This window comes from Panthera tigris, chromosome D3 (assembly GCF_018350195.1).
Source record: "Panthera tigris isolate Pti1 chromosome D3, P.tigris_Pti1_mat1.1, whole genome shotgun sequence".
NCBI classification, from domain to species: domain Eukaryota; kingdom Metazoa; phylum Chordata; class Mammalia; order Carnivora; family Felidae; genus Panthera; species Panthera tigris.
The window spans coordinates 23414336-23436126 of record NC_056671.1 but is presented as its reverse complement, the minus strand read 5'-3'; the positions used below and the strand labels follow the sequence as shown (position 1 = coordinate 23436126).

Genomic DNA, 21791 nt, shown 5'->3' with positions numbered 1-21791 from the left:
GCGGGAAGGGGCGGGAGGGGGGGTGGAGAGCGCAGAGGGGGCGGGCGGCGGGCGGGCGGGGGAGGCGGGGAGCGCAGCCAGCGCGGCACAGAGCGAGCGAGCAAGCGAGCACGGGAGGCGGCGAGAGCCGGAGCGGCGGGCCGGGCGGCCGCGCCGGCGAGCGGACTAGCGGGCGGCGAGCAGCGCGGAGTGCGCGGGGCACCGAGGAGCGGGCGCGGCGGGAGCAGCGCTCGGCGACCAGAGCGGAGAGGCCCGAACGGCGCCGCCCCCGCCGCCCCTGCGGGGCCCCGGCCGGGAGCCGGACGAGGGAGGGGGCGGCATGGACCGGTGGCCCGGGGCGCGGGGGCGCTAGGCCCCCGGAGGGGCGCCCCCCGCCTCGCCACCGCTGCTGCCGCCGGGCCGCACTCCGCAACCGCGCGCCGCGCCCGCTCCAGCCGCCCCCGGGGCCGCCGCCGGCCCATGAGCCCCGACCTCAAAGTTTGCGGCGGGCGGGCGGGCGCGGAGCCTCCAAGATGCCGTTCCACCCGGTGACGGCGGCGTTGATGTACCGGGGCATCTACACCGTGCCCAACCTGCTGTCGGAGCAGCGCCCCGTGGACATCCCTGAGGACGAACTGGAGGGTGAGTGCCCCGCCGGGACCCCCGCCCGCTCGCCCTCCTACCTGTGCGCCCAGGTGAAGCGCGGACTCGGGGCGCAGGGGGTGGGGGGGCCGTCCTCAGGTGCCGGCTGCCAGGTGGGCGCTCCAGCGAGCAGCTGCGTGGGGAGTCAGGACCAACTCACACCTCTGGGTGCCGCGGTGGGGGTTGCCAAGGCTGAGGGGCGGCCCAGCCCCTGTCCGCACGGTCCCCCGCGCTGCGGAAACTTGCTGAGCCCCGCAGCGGGGTCACGGGGCCGCGCAGTCCGCGGTGACGGTGCGGCAACGCGGCGGTTTGGGTGGGGGTCCGAGCTGTGTCCCCCGCGCGGGCCCGGCCGGAGCACCCGCATCCTGATCCCCTCCGCGGCGCCCGCCCGCGGCTCTGCGCTCGAATTGACATTCCGCTCGTGTCGCTTTTAAAATCCAATCTGCTCGGGCAGCCGGAGAAGGGGAGAGGGCGACTGCCCTGCTCTTAACGCCTGCGGGGCTGTCCCCAGTTCCTCCTGCGGCCTTAGCCCCTTCCCCACAGCCCTGCAGGGACCCCCAGCCCAGAGCGCCGGGAGGGCGGCCCAGGAGGTGGTGGACAACAAGTGGCCAGATTGGGCGGCTTGGTCTTGATAACCAAGCCTGGAAGGGAAAGGCAGAGGCTGGGACCCAAATCTAGCCCCCCAGAGTCTCTCTGTCTCTCAACATGAATGGGGGACCTTAAAAGCAGGGTCTAGGCCAGATCTGAGCAGAGGTCAGGGGCTGGAATCCCTGGACCAAAGATTCTGGGGGAGCAGTGAGCCCCCTGGGGCCTGTAAGCTCTTTCCCTCCTGGGCTGGGGGCAGGTGTTCAGTCTTCCCTTCTCCCAGGCCTCCTAGGGTCCTATTTGGTGTGGAGTGGGGGTTCTGGGCTGATGGGAGTCCTGGACCCCTAGGATCTACTTGTCTGCTGTTGGGTAAAGGGCTGAGATCACCCAGAGGCCGGGCCTCCCTTTGGTTATCTTGGGTCCAGGGATCTCTGAGATCTGGTGTTCATCAGGGCTTAAGGGGGTGTATCTGAGACACCAGTGCAGTCAGGGATGATGATGGGAGCACAGGGGAAGGCATGGAGAGAGGTCCTCCCTCATTCCTAAGCCCTAGAGAGGGTAGATCTCAAGGGAGTCAGACTGGGTGAGGGGAAGATCAAGAGAAAAAGGTAGCTACCCCCACCCCCCCAAAACCACACTGCACCATAGGCTATGAGCCACCTGCTCCTCTCAAGTCCCCTGAAAGCCACCAGAGGCTGTCAGAGCCACGGAGATGGGGTCTGGTGTCTGATGTGAGCAGAACAGATAGATGAGTGATACTGCTGGGTCTCTAGCCTCGAACCCCAAAGCCCAGGTGTATTCCCTGTCTGCCCAGGGCCTGGGAAAAGGAAGAGGTATGATGAGGACCAAGAGGGCAGGGGATTGGGCAGAGGCCGTCACTTCCCCACCATTGTCTCCTCCTGCCCTGAGCCACCCCGACCCTCTGCCAGTGTCTGCCTCCATGGGTCTTCCTCCATACCCTCCTGCTGGCCACTTGGGCAGGGGTCAACATTGTCCCCCCCAAATCCTGGCAGCTTCCACCTCATTCCCTACCCTTGTTTCCAGCACCCCACCATGTCTCACGGGGTCTCTCCTCTCTTGATCTCCCAGCCCTGGGGTGCAGACCCTCTAAGAAGCCAAGCAGAGGCTGGGTTGCAGGGGTGAGCGGGCATAGGGAGGGCAGTGCAGGGGCAAGGAGGCCGCAGGCTCCCCTTGGGCCGCCTGGCAGACACACTGGCAGGAACCCAGCAGCGTTAGTCACCAGCAACACCAAACGCACTCCTTGCTTCTCTCCTGTCCCCTTCTCCTGGGCCCTGAGGAGCAGAGGGACCCTGGCAGGGGGCATCTGAAGGGCAGGGCCCTCCTTGGGGTGGTCAAGTGGAGGTCGTGGAACAAGCAGATGCCTGGGTGGCCCCAGCCTACTTCCGAGCCTGTGAGCAGCTGTAGATGAGGGCAAAAAGTCCTCCGTGACTGACCTCTGTCTTGGCTGTAGGCACCCAAAAGCCCTCTTGAGGGACCAAGTCTCTGTAGGCCCCAGTGGTCCTTGAATGCCAGGGCTAGATGGAAAAGGTGACACCCCCCCTGCCAGTGTCCTGCATTAGTGCTCCTGCCCCAAGGCCGTCTGGATAAGACCCAGGCCCTTTGCTGGGAGGACACCCACCGGTGGAGGATCCACATGTGCAGAGAGGAGGGAGCCCAGCAGCTTGGGATGAAATGCTGCAGACATTATGTGCCTGCCGCAGAAATCCAGGGGGCGGTTAATCTGAGGGGGAGAGGGACCAGTAAGGGAGGTGGAGAGCACAGGGTGTAGATGAGGGCTTCCCAGCCGGGCAGCACTGGGTTCAGATCTCTACACCATCAACTCATGGAGTGACCTTGGACAATCACTTGCCTTTCTTGCCTCATTTTCTCCATCTGTAAAAGGGGCTTGGCATTGCCACTCCCTTGGGCTGCCGGTGACAGAGGATGCAATGGAGGTGTTCATCAAGGGACCTGGCACGCAGCGGCGGGCTCACGGGTTCAGATGCAGCAGCAGGGGAGGCCAAGGAGGGGGCGGGGGTGGGTGGGGAGAATCCTGCATGGGTCAGAGACTGGAGTGTAGAGAGATGGGTGAAAGGTCTGGAGTCAGGGACCCATGGTGTGCAGTAGGACAGGTCCGGAAGGCAGGATCTGGGGAAAGTCTGGGTAGAAGAGTCCTTGAAGGTCTGACAAAGGCGTCTGGGGGCCTGTGACCCTGGGGAGCCATGGGTGGAAGTTGGCAGAGTATATGTGGCTGGGCCAAACTGGCCTGCAGCCTGTCTGACCCTGAGAAGAGGCACAGGCTGTCCAGATTTTCCCTTCATCCCGCTCCACCACCATCCCGGCCATGACATACACACCCAGCAAAGCCCTCCAGGGTCTGCAGGAGCACAGAGGCTGGCCCCAGTGGCATCAACGGACTTGAGCACCTGAGGGTAGGAGTGAGGTGGCTGCAGGCCGTGGCCCAGCCCTTTCTGGCCAGAGAGAAGAGAAAGGAGACAGACAGACAGACAGGCAGGCAGCCACCAGGGCAGAGTTCTGAGGTTGGCACTTGGCCTGCTCATTCAGACAGTGGAGCCTGCATCGACAGTGGCCAAATAGGGCATTCAGAGTATGGAGGGTGGGGGAGTCCCCTATCCTGCCCCTCTTCCCTGCAAGTCCAGCAGCCGCCTCTGCGCATACTGGAAACTCAGGGACGCCAGAGTGGTGGGGCGTGGGGCCAATGCCGCGGAGAATGGCAGCTGCTGCAGAGGACAGACACTGCCCCTGCTCTGCGAGTGACCTCCAGCGTGTGCGCCCCCTTTCTGGACTCCAGCTTCCCGACAGAGTGCTGGTGCCTCTTGGGACCTGTGGGGATGCCTCAGGGTCTGTCACCTGCCCACATAACCCAAGATTCACCTGTCGTTCACTGTCTCCTGTCCAGCTCAGTGAGTTTCCTCAGAGCTCTCAGAGGAAGGTCAGGGGCTCCAACTGAAGCAGCCATGGGCTCTGGGGGCCATACCCGGCCCCTGCCAGGGTAGGAGGAACAGCCTGGACCCCAGCTCATGGCAGGGGAGGGGGCCAGCACCCACTGCAGCCCCACCGTGGGTTGAGGGTTTTGCCATCCCACCTTGTGATCTCCCAAATGGGCGTCTACAGAGGAGGAAACTGAGGACCCAGAAAAATGGGGTGCTTGACCCTGGGCTCCTCCTTCTAAAACCAGCTGACCCAGAAATCTTGGGGGTGGCACCCTCGACCCTGTCCTCAGCTTGATTCCACTCTTCAGTGGTGGCCCATAGGGTGGGTAGGGGTGGGGTCCTTGGCGGTTGGACAAGGTGACAAACAACATTCTCAGTCTTCCCTCATGTTTCTTGCCTGCTTGGGGAGCAGAAAGCAAATGCTTACTCCTACCAGGATTGTTTGTAAACTAGGAGTAAATGGGCTCTGAATGATGGCTTCACACCAAGTGGTGCATGAACTTCTGCTCAGCTCTTTTCTCTGTGTGCTCCAGATGGGTAGGTTCTCCAAATCAGTCATTCATTCATTAAATCACTAGGTCAGCAGATGTTTATGCTCGACAGACAGGGACTGTTGCAGGAAATGGGGACCCAGCTGTGAACAAGACCGACCTGGCCCCTGCCCTCATGGCATTCGTAATTCACAATCCAGTGTGGTCAGTGCAAGGGAAGAACAGGGTCTGTGGGAGCCCAGAAGAAAGCCAGAGTCAGCTGGTGGTGGAGGTGGGGAGGACACCAAGGAGGTGATGCAGTCCATGCTGGGGACCTGAGATGCGTCTGAGTTTACCATGGTGAAGAGAAGAAGTTCCGGGCAAAAGGAGCCACATGTTCGAAGGCCTGGATGTGGAGCAGTGCTGGTGTTTAGCAAGGCTGAACAGGTTCCTAGTGCTGGAGTTCAGGACACCTGGGGTGGACAGAGCCTGTGGCTTGGTCAGGAGGGCAACAGTGCTGGCCAGAAACCCAAGTGTGTGTGGCGGTGAAAGTGGCAGAGGGTGTAACTGGTTGCATGGCCAGTGCCTTAATCTCTACCTAGAGACTCCCAAGCGATATGAGTTCCTCAGCAGCCTCCATGACTCTGGGTGTCCGCTCATATATACCTCTGGTGATAAGGAGCTTACCACCTCATCAGTGGCCCAGGAAAACCCTAGGTGGGAATTGGCCTGGAGTTCCAATCCGGGGTTTATAGAAATCCCTGGGCTGGGCCCACATTTCCCATCCCAGCTCCTTTCTGGCTTAGGGGCCCCTGGTTCGACCAGATTCTCAGGCCCAGCCTAGGATGGGTGGTCTGGGGGCCCAGACATCTCAACTGTAGCCTGCTGTCTCTGTCTTGGCCTGCATGCCATCTGGTCTAACCTCCAGGCCTTGGGTGCAGACACCAGGAAGGAAGAACCTGATAAAGTTTGGTCATGGCCACCTTGCCATGGCCCCTAGTCTTCAATGGGGCCAGTGGGATCTGGGAATAACTGCGTGGCACAGGATTCCACAGTTTTAGGGGCTCATAGACCTTTAAGGCCAGGCCTAGGCCAACCTAACTTCTGCTCTCACCAGAAACAGCCTTAACTCCAAACTGACCCTGGGCTGGCTGTTTTGCCTCTCCATGCCTCAGTTTACGGGTCTGTAGCGTGGAGCATTTTCATCTGTCTCTGCTTCTAAGTACACCCACACCTACACCCAGGGACAGGATTGTGCCTGTTGAAGTCTTAGGGGAAGGCTCAGGCAAAGGCCAAGAGGCTGGCAGGTGAACTGAACAAGGGAGCTGGAGCGGAGAGGGTGTGGGAGGAGTGAGATTACTGCTCCCACCAAAGGAAAATGCTCTTTAGGGCCCTTCCTGGGCCGAGTAACAATGAAGGTGAGCAGAGAGAGGTTAGGACCCCTCAGCAGTTCCTAGACATCTTTGGTAAAACTCTTGTCATACCCACATCACTATTGGGCATTTTACTGTGGGTGAGACGGAGTTTGACTCGAGGTCACTCGGGTGGGGCATTGCTCTCCACCCCTGAGTCACCCAGGTCCTCCGGCCTCAGTCTCCCTTTCTGTACAATGCAAGGGACAATCCCCACATCTGAGCAGGCCTGGGCTTGCTGTGGCCCCTCTATCCAGTGTCTGCCTTCCCCCAAACCTTGGGCTGGGGAGACAGTCTGCACGGAGTTGGCAGGCCTGTCAGCCCTGAGCCGGAGATGGTGGCTGCCCCACGTGGCACCATTAAGGAGTGTTGGCTGGAGTTTCTAAGCTGAGCCCAAGGGAGGAAGCCATGTGATGGGAATGAGGGGGTGTGGGGGACGGAAGGAGTGAGGGGTGGGCAGGGAAGCCTTTGGCAGCTCACAGAGGCCACCACTACCAGGCCCCAGGAGCCCGCCCTGTGGGACTCATGCTACCCGCCACACGGGGTCGTCGTGAGCACGCCCTGAGAGGCTGTGGGAGCCTGACAAGCGAAGGCTGAGACCCTGAGGGCGCTCTCCTCTCTCGTCAGTGCCACGGGCCTGGGCACAGCTTTGCTGCCCAGCTTGGCTTGCCCTGAGCTTCCAGAAGGGAGTGCTATGGTGGACTCCTGGACCACCTGCCACTTGTCTCTGATCAGTCAGACCTGCAGGCTCCATAGTGGATTCTCAATGCCGTGGTCAGGCTGTGGGTTTGGGGATCCTGGGGGCCTGGGAGGGGGGGGGGTGTGGGGACAGAGACGAGGTCCCAACCTGCTCTGCTCCCCCAACAGAGATCCGTGAGGCCTTCAAAGTCTTTGACCGCGATGGCAATGGCTTCATCTCCAAGCAGGAGCTGGGCACAGCCATGCGCTCCCTGGGCTACATGCCCAATGAGGTGGAGCTGGAAGTTATCATCCAGCGGCTGGACATGGACGGTGAGCATCACCCCCTGCCTCAGTTTCCTCACCCCTCACCTGGGCCTCTGAGGCCTTGAGCCTCTCCCTCCCAGGCACCCCCTAAGCCCATAGCAGTATGCAGCCAGGTCTGGACCCATTTATCAGCCTAGAGAATAGAGGCCAGAGTGTGACGGCCCCAATCATATCCACGCACGGAGGTCAGAAGCTCTGCCTCTCTTGCTCTGTATTCAGAACAATTTTTTTAAGATTTTTTTTTTTTAAGTTTTATTTGAGTGATCTCTGAACCCAATGTGGGGCTCGAACTCATGACCCTAAGACAAGAGTCTCATGCTCTACCAACTGAGCCGGCCAGGTGCCCCCTGAGCAATTTTTGAAATACAGGAAAGTAGAAAGGGTATACTAAATACCCCAGGTCCCCTCACCCCAAATAAAAAATCATTTAGTTGCATTTGCCACCTGGCATTTTATTAAAGAAAAACGAGTAAAAAAGACCAGTAATGTCCAGTCCTCTCTTTTCATCCCCCCGTCCTCACTGTGGGCCTCCAGCCCTGCCTCCTATCCACCTAGAGAGCAGGTGGTGGTCTGGGTAGATTGTGCCCTGAGCTGTGTGGGGAGAATGTCAGGCCCCACACCTGCCAGGGGAAGGAAGGAGGGTGCTGGGAAGCCATGGTTTCTGAGTAAACTCTGAGGGTCTCCTATGTACTTGGGCCCACCTGCTGCACTCCATCTCCATTTTACCAGGTGGGGCCTCATCATATTTGGTGAGTTTAGCATCAGCCCAGAGCTTGGCAGATGTTATGTGTCCCTGAAAATAACTCAAGGCTCAGAGAAGGTGGGACCTGCCTGAGGTGGCCCAGGACCCAGCCCAGTTGTAAGCTGGCCCACTGATTGAACCTATGCTTGCCCTAGGCGACGGCCAAGTGGACTTTGAGGAGTTTGTGACTCTCCTGGGACCCAAGCTTTCTACCTCGGGGATCCCAGAGAAGTTTCATGGCACTGACTTTGACACCGTCTTCTGGAAGGTATGCACTGGCTGGTTGGGACCTAGGGTGTGCACACTGTGGAGGGCTGTACTGGGGCTAGTGAATAGCCAGGGCCACGCTGTAAAGGGGAATGACTATCCCAGGCTTCTATCCACTGGATGTCTTGTCTCCCAGAGAGCCATGGGCTCCCTGGGGGGGGGGGGGGGGGGCGGCGGGGGGGCTGGTGTGGTTGAGGACTCAAGGAATAGAGTGAGTGGTTTCCAGTCCTCCAGAGTCTGGAGGTCTGTTGTTGGGCTTGTGTGGCTGCAAGGTTCTGGGTGGCAGCTGTGGTGGTGGCAATGGCCAGAGCACTGCGTCTCCTTCCCTCTGCAAGTGCGACATGCAGAAGCTGACCGTGGACGAGCTGAAGCGGCTGCTGTACGACACCTTCTGTGAGCACCTGTCCATGAAGGACATCGAGAACATCATCATGACGGAGGAGGAAAGCCACCTGGGCACAGCTGAGGAGTGCCCCGTGGACGTGGAGAGTGAGTGACCGACCCCTGGTACCCCATGGGCAGGCCAACTGCTTGGGCAGGGGGAGGAGGAACCAGGGGTTGACAGGGGGTGGCTGGGGGCCTCCTTGCCAGCCCCAAGCCTTGTGTCCCTGCGCGTCCCATGGGACAAGCCTGTGTGCGGAAGTGCAGGCGGCTCCTGATTCCATGCTTCGCTGTCCCCGTCTGTCTCTCTCTGGTGCTCCCTGGCGGGCGGCCACAGCCTGCTCCAACCAGCAGATCCGCCAGACGTGCGTGCGCAAGAGTCTGATCTGCGCCTTCGCCATCGCCTTCATCATTAGCGTCATGCTCATCGCAGCCAACCAGGTGCTGCGCAGCGGCATGAAGTAGGCGCACGCGGTGCATGGGGCCCCCTCTGCGCCCGCCACCGCCTGCAGTCCCCTCCCTCACTCGGCTCCCTGGGCCACCGCCGCGTGTACTTCAGGTCCTGGACATTTGGCAACCCCACCCCACCCACCCTGTGGGCCCTGCATGGAGCTGTGGCCTGGCTGTGGAGGGCCTGGTGGTGGCTCTTGAGGGCAGCCCCGAGCCCCGCCTCCACCTTGCCCATCCTGGCCCGAATGTAGCACTCACTCTTCCCACCATCCAGGGGCTCCTGGGAAGTTTAGGAGGAATTTGTACAGGGTCCTGTAGCTGCTGTGGGCACTTAGGCAGGAAGGAGCACCCTGTGCCCAGGGTCACACAGCCAGCCCGACTGTGGTCCCTGACATTTGCCCAGGGCTGTGGGCAGGGTGGAGATGGGGGCAGAATGCTTCCTCTTGGAGAGGGGGTGAGGCTGGGGTCTCCTGGGCCCTATTCCCTGGCCAAGCCTGGGAAGGCCTCTGGCCTTCTGTGGGGTCCCTTTCTCTGACCCTCCTTAGACTCAAACTCAGCCTTCCTCCATGTACCCACTGGGGCCAAAGAATTTGCCCATTTCAGAGAGGAGGACCCTGAGACTCAGAGGCCCCCAGATTTGGCTTCAGGACCCCCTTCAACAGGGACTTTCAGGAAGGGCAGAAGCGCATGGAAGATGGGGCATCTGAGGTGGCCCTGCAGTCTCTCTACCCTCTGAGCCCCCTCATCAGAGGCCTACTGGCCTGAGGGCCACATTGCCCATCACCACCCAGCACAGAATCTAGAACTGGAGTGCAGTGAGGAGGGAAGCAGACCAGGGGCCGGGAGTTTCCAAATCTCCTGAGCAGCCTGTGCAACCTTCCCGTTGCAGGGGGCTCTTCTGGGGCAGAAGCCCTGGGAGGGGCCCTGTGTCATGCTGGGCTAAGGGGCTGGTGTAGCCCAGCACTGTCGGTGCCAGGAAGCTCAGCCAGGCCACTCCAAGTCCGGGGCCTGTCCACCTGGGGCCCCCAACTTCTCTACACCATCTAGGCCAGAGACACAGCTCCCACCACGCCCCACGTTCGGGCACCAGCTCAGCATGGGCAGACATGGGGACAGGGACAGCGGACTGGGTCCTCGAGCTCCTCTCCCACACCCGGAGCCACTTATCACAGCCACACTGGCGCACCATCTGCGCAGCTGTGCTGAGCCTCTGCTGGCCCTCCAGGGAGACGGGCAGCAAGCACTCATCGCCCTGCAGAGGACGTCACCTACTCCAGTCCTGCCCATCCTCCAACCAGGGGCCAGGGCACAGAGCTGAGGGCGCCGGGCAAGGAGGAAGCCACACCACCATGGTGACAGACTTTCTTTATAAACATCCGGAAGGAAGTTTTCTCACCCATCTTCTCAAGATGTCCCATGAGGGAGGGAGGGAGGGAGGGAGGGAGGGAGGGTGGAGCTGCCTGGAGCAGAGCTAGGACCAGGGCTGTACCTGGTAGGGAGACTCTGGGGCCTCAGTCAAGCCAGGCCAAGCCAATGGTTTCAGAGGCTCCACAGCGTGCAGCGGGAGCGGGCCTCGGTGTCCCCAGTATGAGCCCTTATCTTTCTCGTGACTGACACAAACGCTGACCAGATGGGGGTCAGATGAGGATGAGGGGCTCAGCCCCACTGGACGCTGGGCTGCAGGGGCCACCCCCCGGGTGGGGGTGCCCGCAGGGATGGAGGCAGCTCCTGGACTGGTGGCCAGCCTATGGGGTACTGGAAGATGGTGTTTCTCATGGGCTCGGCCCTAGACAGAAGGAGAAAGGCAGAGAATTAGAATGGGGCACAGCCCAGGCCCAGGCTGGGGCGCCTTCCCTCAGCTCCCCCTCCTTAAGACCCCAGCTATGGAAAAGGTCAGCTGCTTGCATGACCTTTCTGGAAGGCAGAGCCTCAAAAACATGCAGACCCTCTGAGCCAGCAACCTCACCTCTAGGAAGGAGCCCAAGGAAATAGCAGAGCTGTGGGCAGAGACTGAGCTACAAGAAATGGAAATAACCTGTGTCCACCTGTGGGGGATTGATTAAATACACATGCACGTCCACAGCAGAGAATGCTATGCAGCCTGCATAAACTTTAAGGCAGACTTATATGCACTGATAAGGAAAGGTATCATGATGTACTGTGTGAGTAGAGAGAAAAAGCAGCTTATAAAATAATGTATATAGCATGATACTATTTTTGTTTAAAGATATATAACATATATAAATGCATAAAAAAAAAAAACCCTGGAAGACACAGCAAAATGTTAACAGTGGTTCTATCTGCGTGGTGTAGTTATGGGTGATTTTTTTACTTCTTTATACTTTTCAAGAAAAGTTTTACAAGCACGCAAGCCTTTGAAATCAGAAAAAAAATACTTGTCTAAAATTTTTTTTTAAAAGCCTCATTTCTCATGCTACTCACTCTCTTTCCCCTGAAGGCCCACCACCCTGGAGGCCACCTGGGAACCCAGGGCCTATCTGAAGCATCCACCCTGGGTGCTCAGCTGGGGGCCACTCTGTCCCAAGGGAGGCAGCTTCCCTCCACCAACTGTCCCACATTCCAGTGCTTCTGGACTTAATTCCCACTCCGTCTGCTACTCCAGGGCTGCACTGCCCCTCTCGGGCTATGGAGCACTTTGAACTCACCTGGGAGCTCAAGTCTCCCCTGTGGGACTGGAGCTCTCAGATGGAAGAGACCAAGGGGTAGGGCTGGGCTCCATCTGCCTCCCCCCGCCCCCTGTGCCCAGAGCCAGGCCTGGCCCCAGAAGGCCACTCAGTGAATGTCTGCTGATGACAAAGAGCAATGCTGGGTGCTCTTACTGACTAGGCACTACTCTGGGCCAGACACCAACATCTAGAGAAACTTCAAGCATCCTCATGTGAACCCCATTTTATGGATGAGGTAACTGAAGTACACAGAGTCACACGCCCAAGTGACAGAGTCTGGGATCAGGGGATTAGGGGCGAATGGGCAACATATTCGTGGGCTCCAGACACTGCCCCCCAATCTGCAGACCCAGCTTTCAGTGGAGGTGATGCCCTGGCATCTCCAGCAGGCTCGGAGCCAGTGGCCGGCCCTCTGCAGAAAGGGAAAGTCCTGGGCCCTCTGAAAGGTTTGGAGAGGGCTCAGGCCTCCAAGGCAGAGTGGGGGCTGGGGTCAGGAGCCCCGGGAGTTTACCTCACTGCAGCCACCCAGCCTGCCCCTCTCGGGGCCTGACCCGCCTTACAGAGCTGACTTGAAGACTTCAGGCCAGGGAAATCCCCTGCTTAGCTGCCTGCTGGAGAGCGCAGAAAGCAGCTCCCGGCATGATTTATGACATTGGGGAGACTTCATAAACTCCACCAGCCGCAGAGAAGGGTGGGAGTGGGGGAGGCTCCGCAGTTGTCAGAAGGGAGAGCCCAGCTGCCAGCCAACCCCAGACTTCCCACAGGGTTAAGGTGACTGCAATTCTCCGCGGGGAGGGTGTGATCCTGGAGAGCCCCTTCCCATGAACCTCAGACCCTTCTCTAGAAGATGGAGCAGATTCCTGGGCAGCTGAGGCCTCCCACCAGGATAAGAGTACTCCTTTTGTGTGCTCAGACACAGACACATTCCTTGGGCCACTGAGCCCTTGGGGCACACCCCTTCAGCCCTGCAACACAGCGACACTGAGGTGCACAAGACTGCTCGTGGCCTCTCTAGTGGCCTGTTTGCCCCCAGCACAAGGACAGGAGCAACTGTCTTTTGCTTTTCCCCAGCCATGGTTCTGATCAGAAGAAAAGAGTCTTAGGGAGGCACCTGGGCCGAACAGTAGCGTCAGCCCAGAGAGGGGTGCAAAAAGGGAGATTAAGAGGGATAAAATCACGATCTGAAGAGCCAACAATGGAAAACAGGGACAAGCACTGGCCTTGCCAGGGGATTAGTCTGTGTGTCTGAGGCCTGCCTCTCCCTCCTGCCGCTGTCTGCTCTTGGCAGATCCCTCAGGGTCAGTCTGCTGAGGGGGATGGCACAGTGTGCCAGGCTGGGGCCTCACAGAGCCTCCACCCCCCTTACAAGGAGGGTTGGCCTGGTTTACCTCAAAGGCTTTGCTCAGCCTGTGGGGTTGGGGCCCTCGAGTCTGGGTGGCCCCACGTACGTGGACCAGGCAGCCATCTTCACCCTGTGCCTCAGGGGAGAAAACAGACACCCAGAGAAGCGGAGCCATCAGACTGGTCTCCACAAGGGGCCCACAACACATCTAGGGAATAGTCCTTGGGGCCAGGGACCCTGCTCCCCCAAATGCTCACATGCAGTCAACATGTCCTGAGCCTGCGCCAAGCCCAAATGACAACAATGTGAGCTCAGGGCCGTGTCAGGGGGGATGTCTTAGCTAAAGCTTGAAGAATGAGTCTGACTTTGCCAGGCAGAAGTGGGGAGGCAGTTCCAGGCATATGAAATAGCATTTATAAGGTGCACGAAAATCCCACCACATCCAAGAAGCCGCCGAGCATCCAGTGAGACTGACAGAGGCCAGATGGGAGAGGTGAGAAGGTGACCCCAAGGGCTGGGGAGGTGGCAGGGAAGTTCCCCGGGGTCTGTTGAGCCGGGCTGCAGAGTCCAGAATCTCTGAGGTGCAGGGGTGGGGGTGGGGGCCGGGTCAGGGAGTGTTTTAGAAACTGGCTGGGGCTGTTGTGTGGAGGATGGAGCGGATGAGCAGAGGAGAGGTGGGAAGGCAGGATGGGCTGCTGTGGCCGTCAAGAAAGCTGGGTTGGATGAAAGGCACAGAGGGAACTTTCTGCAGGGCTGCCTCCAGGGTAAGAGACTCAGAGAACAGAACAAGGCAGCCCAGGGGCTTGAATCCATCCCCCCTGACCCTGTAGGGTGAGGGCTGTGAGTGGAGGAACAGACCCCAAAGCCAGGGGCTGTGGGATAAGGGCATTATTTTTCATGAGACACTACAGAAGAGGGCTTACAAAGACCGAAGCAGTGATAGCAGAAGTAATAATAAATGGTCACTTCCCTTCCAACAACCTTTTTCTCAAGGCCGGACAGGCCTGCTCTGCCCAGAACAATTCATTTTGGCTCTGAACCCTCAGGAGGCAGGTGGAAAGGTACACAGGCACAGAGAACAAGTGGTGGCTGGGAAAAGCAGGTCCTCTGGATGGGGCCAGGTTGCGTGGCCAGAGGGTGAGGGGCACAAGGGACAAGGTTGAGACTCCATAGAGTCTTGGGTGGTCCCTAGTTGGAGGCTCTGTTCCAGAAATCACTACTGCCATCCCAGCAGCTGGCTACTGCCACTACCACTCCAAACCTCCAGCTGACAGGGCCCCTCGGCCAGCCATAAACATGGTGACAGAGGTAGCCCAGGTACTAGACCAAGAGAGGCCTAAGTTCTCTCTCAAGTGTCAGTTGAGAGAGATAGCAGGTATGTGACCAGGACAGTCACAAGCTCCTGGAGAGGTTGAGATTCCTCAGCCATAAACTAGGGGCACCAATCCCCCTAAATGCCCAGGGCCAAAGGCCAGGTGCACCACAGCACCAACACACCCAATTATGTGGTCACCACCTCTACCTGAGACTCTAGGCCCGTTATTCAGCCTCAGTTTCTCCGTCTCAACCCCCAGTCCTCTGAGTCTCATGGTCACAGGCTCCTGCACTGGATAGCACTGGGACACATCTGTCCCCAGGGAGGGACTTCTGGGCACCCACCTCTATCCTATGCCTGTGCTCAAGCCAGCCCAGGCACTGGGTCTCCTTGGGCCCTTGGAAATGTCAGGAGGTGCCCAGGCCTCTGGTGCTCACTCCCAACAGAGGACCACCAAGTCAGAGCAGATTGCTGAGACCCACGGGTGGCCAGGTCCAAGCAGTAGAAGAGTGGAGAAGGCCTTGGAGCTCTCTGGGTGCCTCCAACCAGCCCCAGCACTCTGACACATCGGCTGGTGGAGCCTGGGGCTCAGGACATGGATTCCCGGACCAGTCCCAAACAGGGTGCTCCCCTGACCAAAATCACAACCACCTCAGACAGGACCAGAAGGGAGGGACATCACACTCCATCCAACAAATTAGTCACGTCTGTACTATGTTGTTTTAAGGTGGGGGACAAAACCAACACAGATTTAAAACAAAGTTAAAAAACAACTATAAGTTAATTTTAAAATAGTTTAACAAAAAGTTCTTTTCATCGGGGCACAGAGAAGACAAGAAGCTTAGCCCCCACCTCCTGGAGGAGCCTGGAGAGAAGGCCTCACTCCCTACTGTCCAGCCAGGCTCCCTCAGCCCAGGCCAGGCCACTGTCGCAGGAGACCACACCACAGAGACAATTGGGTCTGAAGCCCCATTGCAAGATAGGCAAAATGAGGCAGCCCAGTGCAGGAAACTACAAAGTCACAGGCAACTCACAAGCACATGTTAGCCCCCTTCCTCCCCTCTGTCTCCTTCAACACCTGGTAGGAGAGCCCAGGAGCCCTGGGACAGCATACAGCATACACCTGAGGGCCCCGGACTCAGGGTGCTCCACCCACTTCTGAACATATTGAGTGCCAGACCCAGGCAGCAGCTGGGCCGACCCACCCCAGCCTCCTCCTCAAGGAGGCAGTGAGGCAATGGCAGTGAGCCAGTCACATCTCTATGCATTCCCAGCTCTGCCTCTCAGCTGTGTGCCTTTAGGCAAGTCACACCCTCCTGTGAGCCACACTTCCCTATCTGCAGGGTCCGGGGTCCTGGAGAAGAGAGCGCAGTGACTGGCATACTGGGGCCTCAGTAACCACAATCAGGCCCCTCCCTCTGGCAATGGACTTGGTGATGTTGAGTCAAGTCGGCTTAGCCACCTGCCTCCCCACCAGCCAGCATAGACACCAATTAAGGGAGGAGCCACTAAGGCAGGAGGATGAGGTCGAGGGACAAGAACCTTTAAACAAGTCCCTAAAAGCCCCAGTGTGGCCCCTCCCTTGGGGAGTTCTTTGGGGGCGTCCATGTCTGGTCCCTGGACTGGGACAGTTCATGGAGACTGCTCAGCTGCTGGTCAGGGCAGGCTGGCTAGGGTACTCTCCCAGAGGGGATAGGAGGAGGGGACCCACAGGTCCTGTACCTGCTGCTTGGGGCTGAGCTCAACCGCTTTGCTCTCTTTTCCAACCAGTCTTCCAGATGGCCCTCAGGGAGCTCGACGACATCTAGTGGCCACTCCCTGGCCCGCCTCTCTTCTGTGGGGATAGGGAGAGAGAGGCAAGTGAGGGGCACTCCACCCCCTCCTGAACCCCACCCTCCCACAAAGCAGTCAGAACCTCCTGAGGAGTGCAGCACAGGCTGCGCTGTCCCCACCATGCTGCCACCTTCCTAGGCTTGCTCCTCTGGGCCTCACTCTGCTTCCTCATCAAGTGGAGATAAAACACGGGCTGCCTCCCAAGCTTTTTGCAGCTGGACACAGGATAAAGTAGGTAGAGAGCCTGTCCTCAGAAGGGGCCCAAACCCGGGATCAGGGAGGCAACATGGGCTGCAGAACAGGGCAAAGCTGGGTTTGAATCTTGGCTCTGCCCCTTGCGGGTCTCTCTGACCCTGGGCAGGGGAAGGCGCCTCAGTTTTCCTGGTTTTTCTTTTCATAAAATGTCCTGTAAGGACCTTTGCTCACTGAATTAAAATTGAGCCAGTGGTTCAAACAAGCTGGGTGTGAGAAGGGTCAGGGTCTCTGGGAGGACTTGGGATGAGGCTTGGCGCTGGAGGAAAACAATCCTACTCATGGACCAACGAGGGGGCCCAAGGCCTGGACTAGCACCGCACACGCTTCATCTCACTTCGCCTCTACACCTAGACACATTTAAAAGGTCAGGACACTGCCTCCAAGAGGGTTAGCCATGTGCCAAGGTCACAGGGCACTCGTCTGTTCCCAGCCCCCTGGGGCTTCTCCCATCCGGGTCTCTACCAGGCATCGTCTCCAGCTCCAGGCCCACTGGCCTATGCTCTCCTTGCCACGGGCCAACTGTTCCCCGAGAGCCTAGGCCAGTGAAGAGCTGGAGATACCACCACTGCCAGGACTCGCTGGCGAGGCCGATGGGGCCTCACTTCTGCCCTGGGAAAGCTCTTGGAAACCCTGTGTTTGTGCCAGGGCTGTGGCCACGGTACCATCAGCTCCCCAGGGCAGGGCCCACAGAGTATGACTGGTCAGAGGGGAGTGGAGTCCCACTGGGGACGAGGGCAAAGGCCAGGCTGCCTCGGACACTCACTGGCTGCCCTGAAGCTTCCTGGACAGAGGGAAGAGTGAGCAGCAGCACCCAAGGAGACTAGAGTTGGCCTCTAACCTGCTGGGGGCTCACGTGAGGGCCTTCTGCCCTACGCTAGCTTCAGTTTCTCTATCTGTTCAGTGGGGGCTTCATCAGAAGATCGAAATAGACCATCTCAGTGGAAATGTCCTTGTTCTCTAACTGGAGAAGTGACAAGTGAATTTCCCAAAGACAGACGCGGCAATTTCCACGGGAAGCTACACTTGTTCTTCCCTGGAGCCATCGGGCCTGAGAATTCTGAGGGTGGGGAAGGTGTCGTCTTTATCCCTTTGTCCCCAGGATGAGGTAGGGGATCTGCCTGGTGCAGAGTAAGGGCTGGAGACAGGTGCTGCCTGATGGAAGGAAGGGGGGATGATACACACAAATGAGCACCCAGCAGGGTCCAGATGAGGCTGAGGCACCCCCGTCAGGGCTCCAGGACAGGAAGCCCCATACGTCACTTTAGACCCAGCAGGAACACAAATGGGAGTTCCCCTGTTCTTTTTCCACTCATGCCTGGGGCGGTTTGGAGGCAGTTTCTGACCTCCACCCCATCACCTAGGCAGCTCTCAGCTTATCCCACAAGGTGTCCACAAAAGAGGAGGAGGTGGGGAGACACTGGGCAGCTTCCTGGGCCTCAGATCTGGCATCCCCCCAGCAGACTGCCCCCCACCCCAAACCCAGGGACCCCGCCAAAACACACCCTCCACCTGGATACTCAGCTCTTGCAGATCTCTCTCTGACATGTGGGAAAATCTGCAGTTGGAGCCAAAGTCACACTGGCCTGCAACAGAAGACAGGGAAGACAGAGTTACTCATGGCTTGGAAGAGCTCCCTCCAAGGGCTGAGGGGCCATCAGAGTTTCAGGTGTGAGGCTTTAGAGTCTATAGAGTAGCAACTCCACCTCCAGAGAAAAACTTGGAATCTCTTTGGCCCCGCCCACACAAGCAGCCAGAACAAGCCCGTTGGGAATCAAATCCTGAAGCCTTCTGTGATTGGGCTGCACAAGCCTCTGCAGGCTTTCTACTGTCACCACTGCCCTGGCCCCGAGCCTCTGTTCCCCAGCCTCAACAAACCATGGGTGGGCCTCTGAAAGAGTCATGCTTTCTTTCCCCAATCCAGGCCACTGTACACGCTGTGCCCTCTGCTTGGTGCCCACCTGCCCATCTGGCTTGCAGGAGCGGCTGGACTGCTCGCCAGAAAGGCTTTAATGGTAGCTTTGCCAAGGAGGTACCAAAGCCCAGTGTGGCTTTCCAAATCTTAACCGGCAGACCAAAATATGTCTCAAAATAACAGGAGACTGGAGGTCTCTTAAGCCAGCATAACCTACCAGTAGCATTTTCACGTCAAGGTGAAGTCTGTGGGGGAAGGCCTTGATCTGCAGGCCTAGTGACCATCCTAGGGGTCGCACTGTCTCCTGAGGGGAGTGTGGCCATACACCTGGCTTCCTTAGGCTGACAGCAGTACCTCTCCCCAGTGCTACATACCATGTTAATCACCATGGTTCCCCTCCTTGCCTTGGCTGCTAGGAAGCTCAGGGCCAAATCCTCAGAAAATATACAGAAATTCAAAGCAAGCATGGAGGAAACTAATCATTCTCTGGGCTCTGTCTTATTTTTCCTACCTTTATTTTCATTTGCACTTGGTTCCTTTGTTTACTGAGGGCTTTTTTTGTTTGTTTGTTTGATCTCTTTGAACTATATGTATCTTTATTAGCAGTCAAATCAACACTTAGCACCCTTGGTTCTAATTCTCAACCTTCTCCTCAGACCTGTTACCATCTGTCTCCAGGCCTGCCTGCTGGGAGGGAGGGAGCAGGAGGTTGGACTCCCAGACTAACTTAATCAGCCAATCAATCACACCCATCAGTGTCTCCTAGATTTACTCGCAATCTCCCAGCACTTGCTTTTTCCGAGTGGGCCGATAAAATCACATTCTATGTCTGAAGTGCTGAAGACTAGGCCCTGGAAGTCCTAAGGCACAACCCCTGGGAAGGTCTCAACTGACCAGCTGGCTGATGCACTGAGACCACAAAATGGGTTTAGGATAGTGGCTGGGGAAGGGGAGAGGCTCCACAGAGGTCCAAGCAGGCCAGACAGGAAATGCTGGTCCCTGGAGGGACCTGAACTGAGTAGAACACTTTACCTGTCAGCAGAAACTTCCTACACGGCCGCTTGTTCTGTTCATCTAGTAAGATGGCAGCTGCATCTGCGAGGAGAGAGGAGCCGGGTTCAGACTTCAGTTGCACAGAGGCACCGAGATCAGAAAAGGAAACAGTTCCCATCCACAGAGAAGTGTAGAAAGAGACAACCACAGTTGGGGATGACCACAGGTGGGGATGCTGGGCAGAAGCATCTGAGCTTCAGGTGACCTCAACCCCTCCCAGACCCAGCCAAAGGCAAGAACCAAGTTTTAGGTCTGAGGTTCTGGCTTTGACCAAACAATGGAATCACCTGGGCAGTTTAGTTTAGTTTATTAAAATCCTGGTACCCTACACTGTCCATACTGTCTTTGTAACTTCCTGTGAATCTACAATAATAGTATTAAAACTAAAAAAACTCCTGGTGTCCAGGTAGCCCACCAGTAAGCCCCGGGGCTCAGGCATCCCTCCACAGCCACGCTGCAGCAGGTCACTCTCTGCTCCCTTGTTATACCTGAGACCTGCGGGCTCTCAGAGCCAGACCAGGTGCCGGCCTCAAAGGGACTTCACAGCAATCTTTCTGGATATGAACCTTAACCCTGGTTTCCTCCAACTTTTCCCCCTTTTTTATCATATATTTATGGTTTAAGTTTCGTGTGCTTCTTTGTAGGTAAGGAACCAATCGGTCAAAATCTGTGAGTAAGACAGGAAGATGCCCTGACTCAGAGGCCCTGATGTTGCCCTGGAGGCCTGGGCTGGGCACTTTCCCTGTTGGTCCCTTTTCTAGAGGCTGCTGGAGTAAAGGAAAGACCAATGGGTTTCAGAGTCCAGAGGCAAGCTGCTTAATCTCCCCAAGTCTCTGTTTCCTCATATGCAAAATGGGAGGAAAATTCTCCCCTGTAGGGCTGCTGTGAAAATTGAATAAAGTAATGGATGCAGAGCACTTGGCAGAGGTGGCCGATGATTCCCAACCCTCATGGCACATTAGAATTGCCAGGAATGTGGGGCTGGAAGTGGCTTCGGCATCACACTCCCCAGGTGACACTAACATGCAGCCAGGGCTCAGAACCTCTGTCATGGACGCTCAACAAACGGTGGCAGTTCTTCTTTCATGTCCGCCTCACAAACTCACTGCATACTGCTACCATCCCCATTTTGCAGAGGGAAAAACTGAAGTTCAAACAGGGGAAAGGGCACACAGTCAGGAAGTGGCAGTGCCCGGTTTAACCCTGGCATGTGACTCTAAGGCCCCTGCCCTTTCCCATGTGATCTCCTGGTGGCTGGGTAAGGGCCAACTCTGATAGGAGCTTCTCCCTTCCTCTTCCTGAGGGCAAGGCAGCTGGTAGGGGTGGGCCTCTGGGGTCAGGAGTTGGTTATCAAAGGACTCACTCCAGGGGTGGCCTGGCAGAATGGTCTGGGTGGGGCCAGCAGGATAGAGGGTGTCTATCTGTCAGCACTGGGCCTGTCAGACTCAGCTCACCCAGCTGATGTGAACATTGCCTGGTCCTGCCCCCATGTCCCAGAGGTAGGACAGCTGAGCCTGAGTGGGGGGTCTGAGCCTGCATCTTAGCCAAGGCGCCGTGGCTGGGAGACTCACTGTGGGAGAAAAGTTCCAGGCTGCCCAGCCTCTGGCTGGTGGTTCTTGACCCCAGCCACATGGGAGAATCATCAGGCAGCTTTTAAAATACGTGGATCTTGGGGTGCCTGGGTGGCTCAGTCGGTTAAGTGTCCAACTTCAGCTCAGGTCATGATCTCGCCATTCGTGGGTTTAAGCCCGGCATTGGGCTCTGTGCTGACAGCTCAGAGCCTGAAGCCTGCTTCGGGTTCTGCGTCTCCCCCTCTCTCTGCCCCTCCCCTACTCGCAGTCTGTCTGTCTGTCTCTCTCTCTCTCAAAAATAAATAAACATTAAAAATACATGGATCCCAGGGCACATGGGTGGCTCAGTTGGTAAAGAGTCCAACTCCTGACTTCAGCGTAGGTCATGATCTTACAGTCTGTGAGATCGAGCCCAACAGGGCTCTGCACTGTCAGAGCCTGGTATTCTCTCTTTCCCTCTCTCTCTGCCTCTCCCCTGAGTACACGGTCTCTTTTCCTCTCTCTCAAAATAAATAAATAAACATCTTTAAAAAGTTTCTTCCGAGGCGCCTGGGTGATTCAGTTGGTTGAGTGTCCAACTTTGCTTCAGGTCATGATCTCATGGTTCGTGAGTTCGAGCCCCACATCAGGCTCACTGCTATCAGCATGGAGTCTGCTTCAGATTCTCTTCCCCCTTTCTCTCTGCCCCTCCCCTGCTCGTGTTCTCTCTCTCTCTCTCTTTCTTTCTTTCTCTTTCTCAAAAATAAACATTAAAAAAAAAGTTTCTTCTCTGGGGCACCTGCATGGCCCAGTCAGTGGAGTGTCTAACTTCTACTCAAGTCATGATCTCGCAGTTCTTGAATTCAAGCCCCACGTTGGGTGTGCTGCTGTCAGCACAGAACCTGCTTAGGATCCTCTGTCCCCCTCTCTCGGTCTCTCCCCTGCTTGTACTCTCTC

At 57.5% G+C, this 21791-nt stretch overlaps 2 protein-coding genes across 6 annotated transcripts in view; one reads left to right on the top strand and one right to left on the bottom strand.

The window, feature by feature from the left end:
• The first annotated feature begins 512 nt into the window (after window positions 1-512).
• On the top strand, window positions 513-8973 carry CABP7 (calcium binding protein 7). The gene is made up of 5 exons (XM_042962642.1): window positions 513-621; window positions 6910-7053; window positions 7945-8057; window positions 8392-8545; window positions 8775-8973. Exons 1-5 carry the CDS (start codon window positions 513-515, stop codon window positions 8900-8902), a joined length of 648 nt encoding a protein of 215 aa, XP_042818576.1. The 3' UTR covers window positions 8903-8973.
• A 1264-nt stretch (window positions 8974-10237) lies between these two features.
• ZMAT5 (zinc finger matrin-type 5) overlaps window positions 10238-21791 on the bottom strand; it is a 27267-nt gene continuing 15713 nt past the window's right edge. For all 5 annotated transcript variants that reach the window (XM_042962431.1, XM_007082522.3, XM_042962432.1 and 2 more), the window contains exons 3-6: window positions 19264-19326; window positions 17822-17902; window positions 15954-16065; window positions 10238-10673 (exon numbers count right to left, since the gene is read on the bottom strand). In XM_042962431.1, coding sequence (XP_042818365.1) covers window positions 10544-10673; window positions 15954-16065; window positions 17822-17902; window positions 19264-19326 — 386 coding nt within the window. In that variant the 3' untranslated portion in view covers window positions 10238-10543. The remainder of the gene's footprint in view (window positions 10674-15953; window positions 16066-17821; window positions 17903-19263; window positions 19327-21791) is intronic.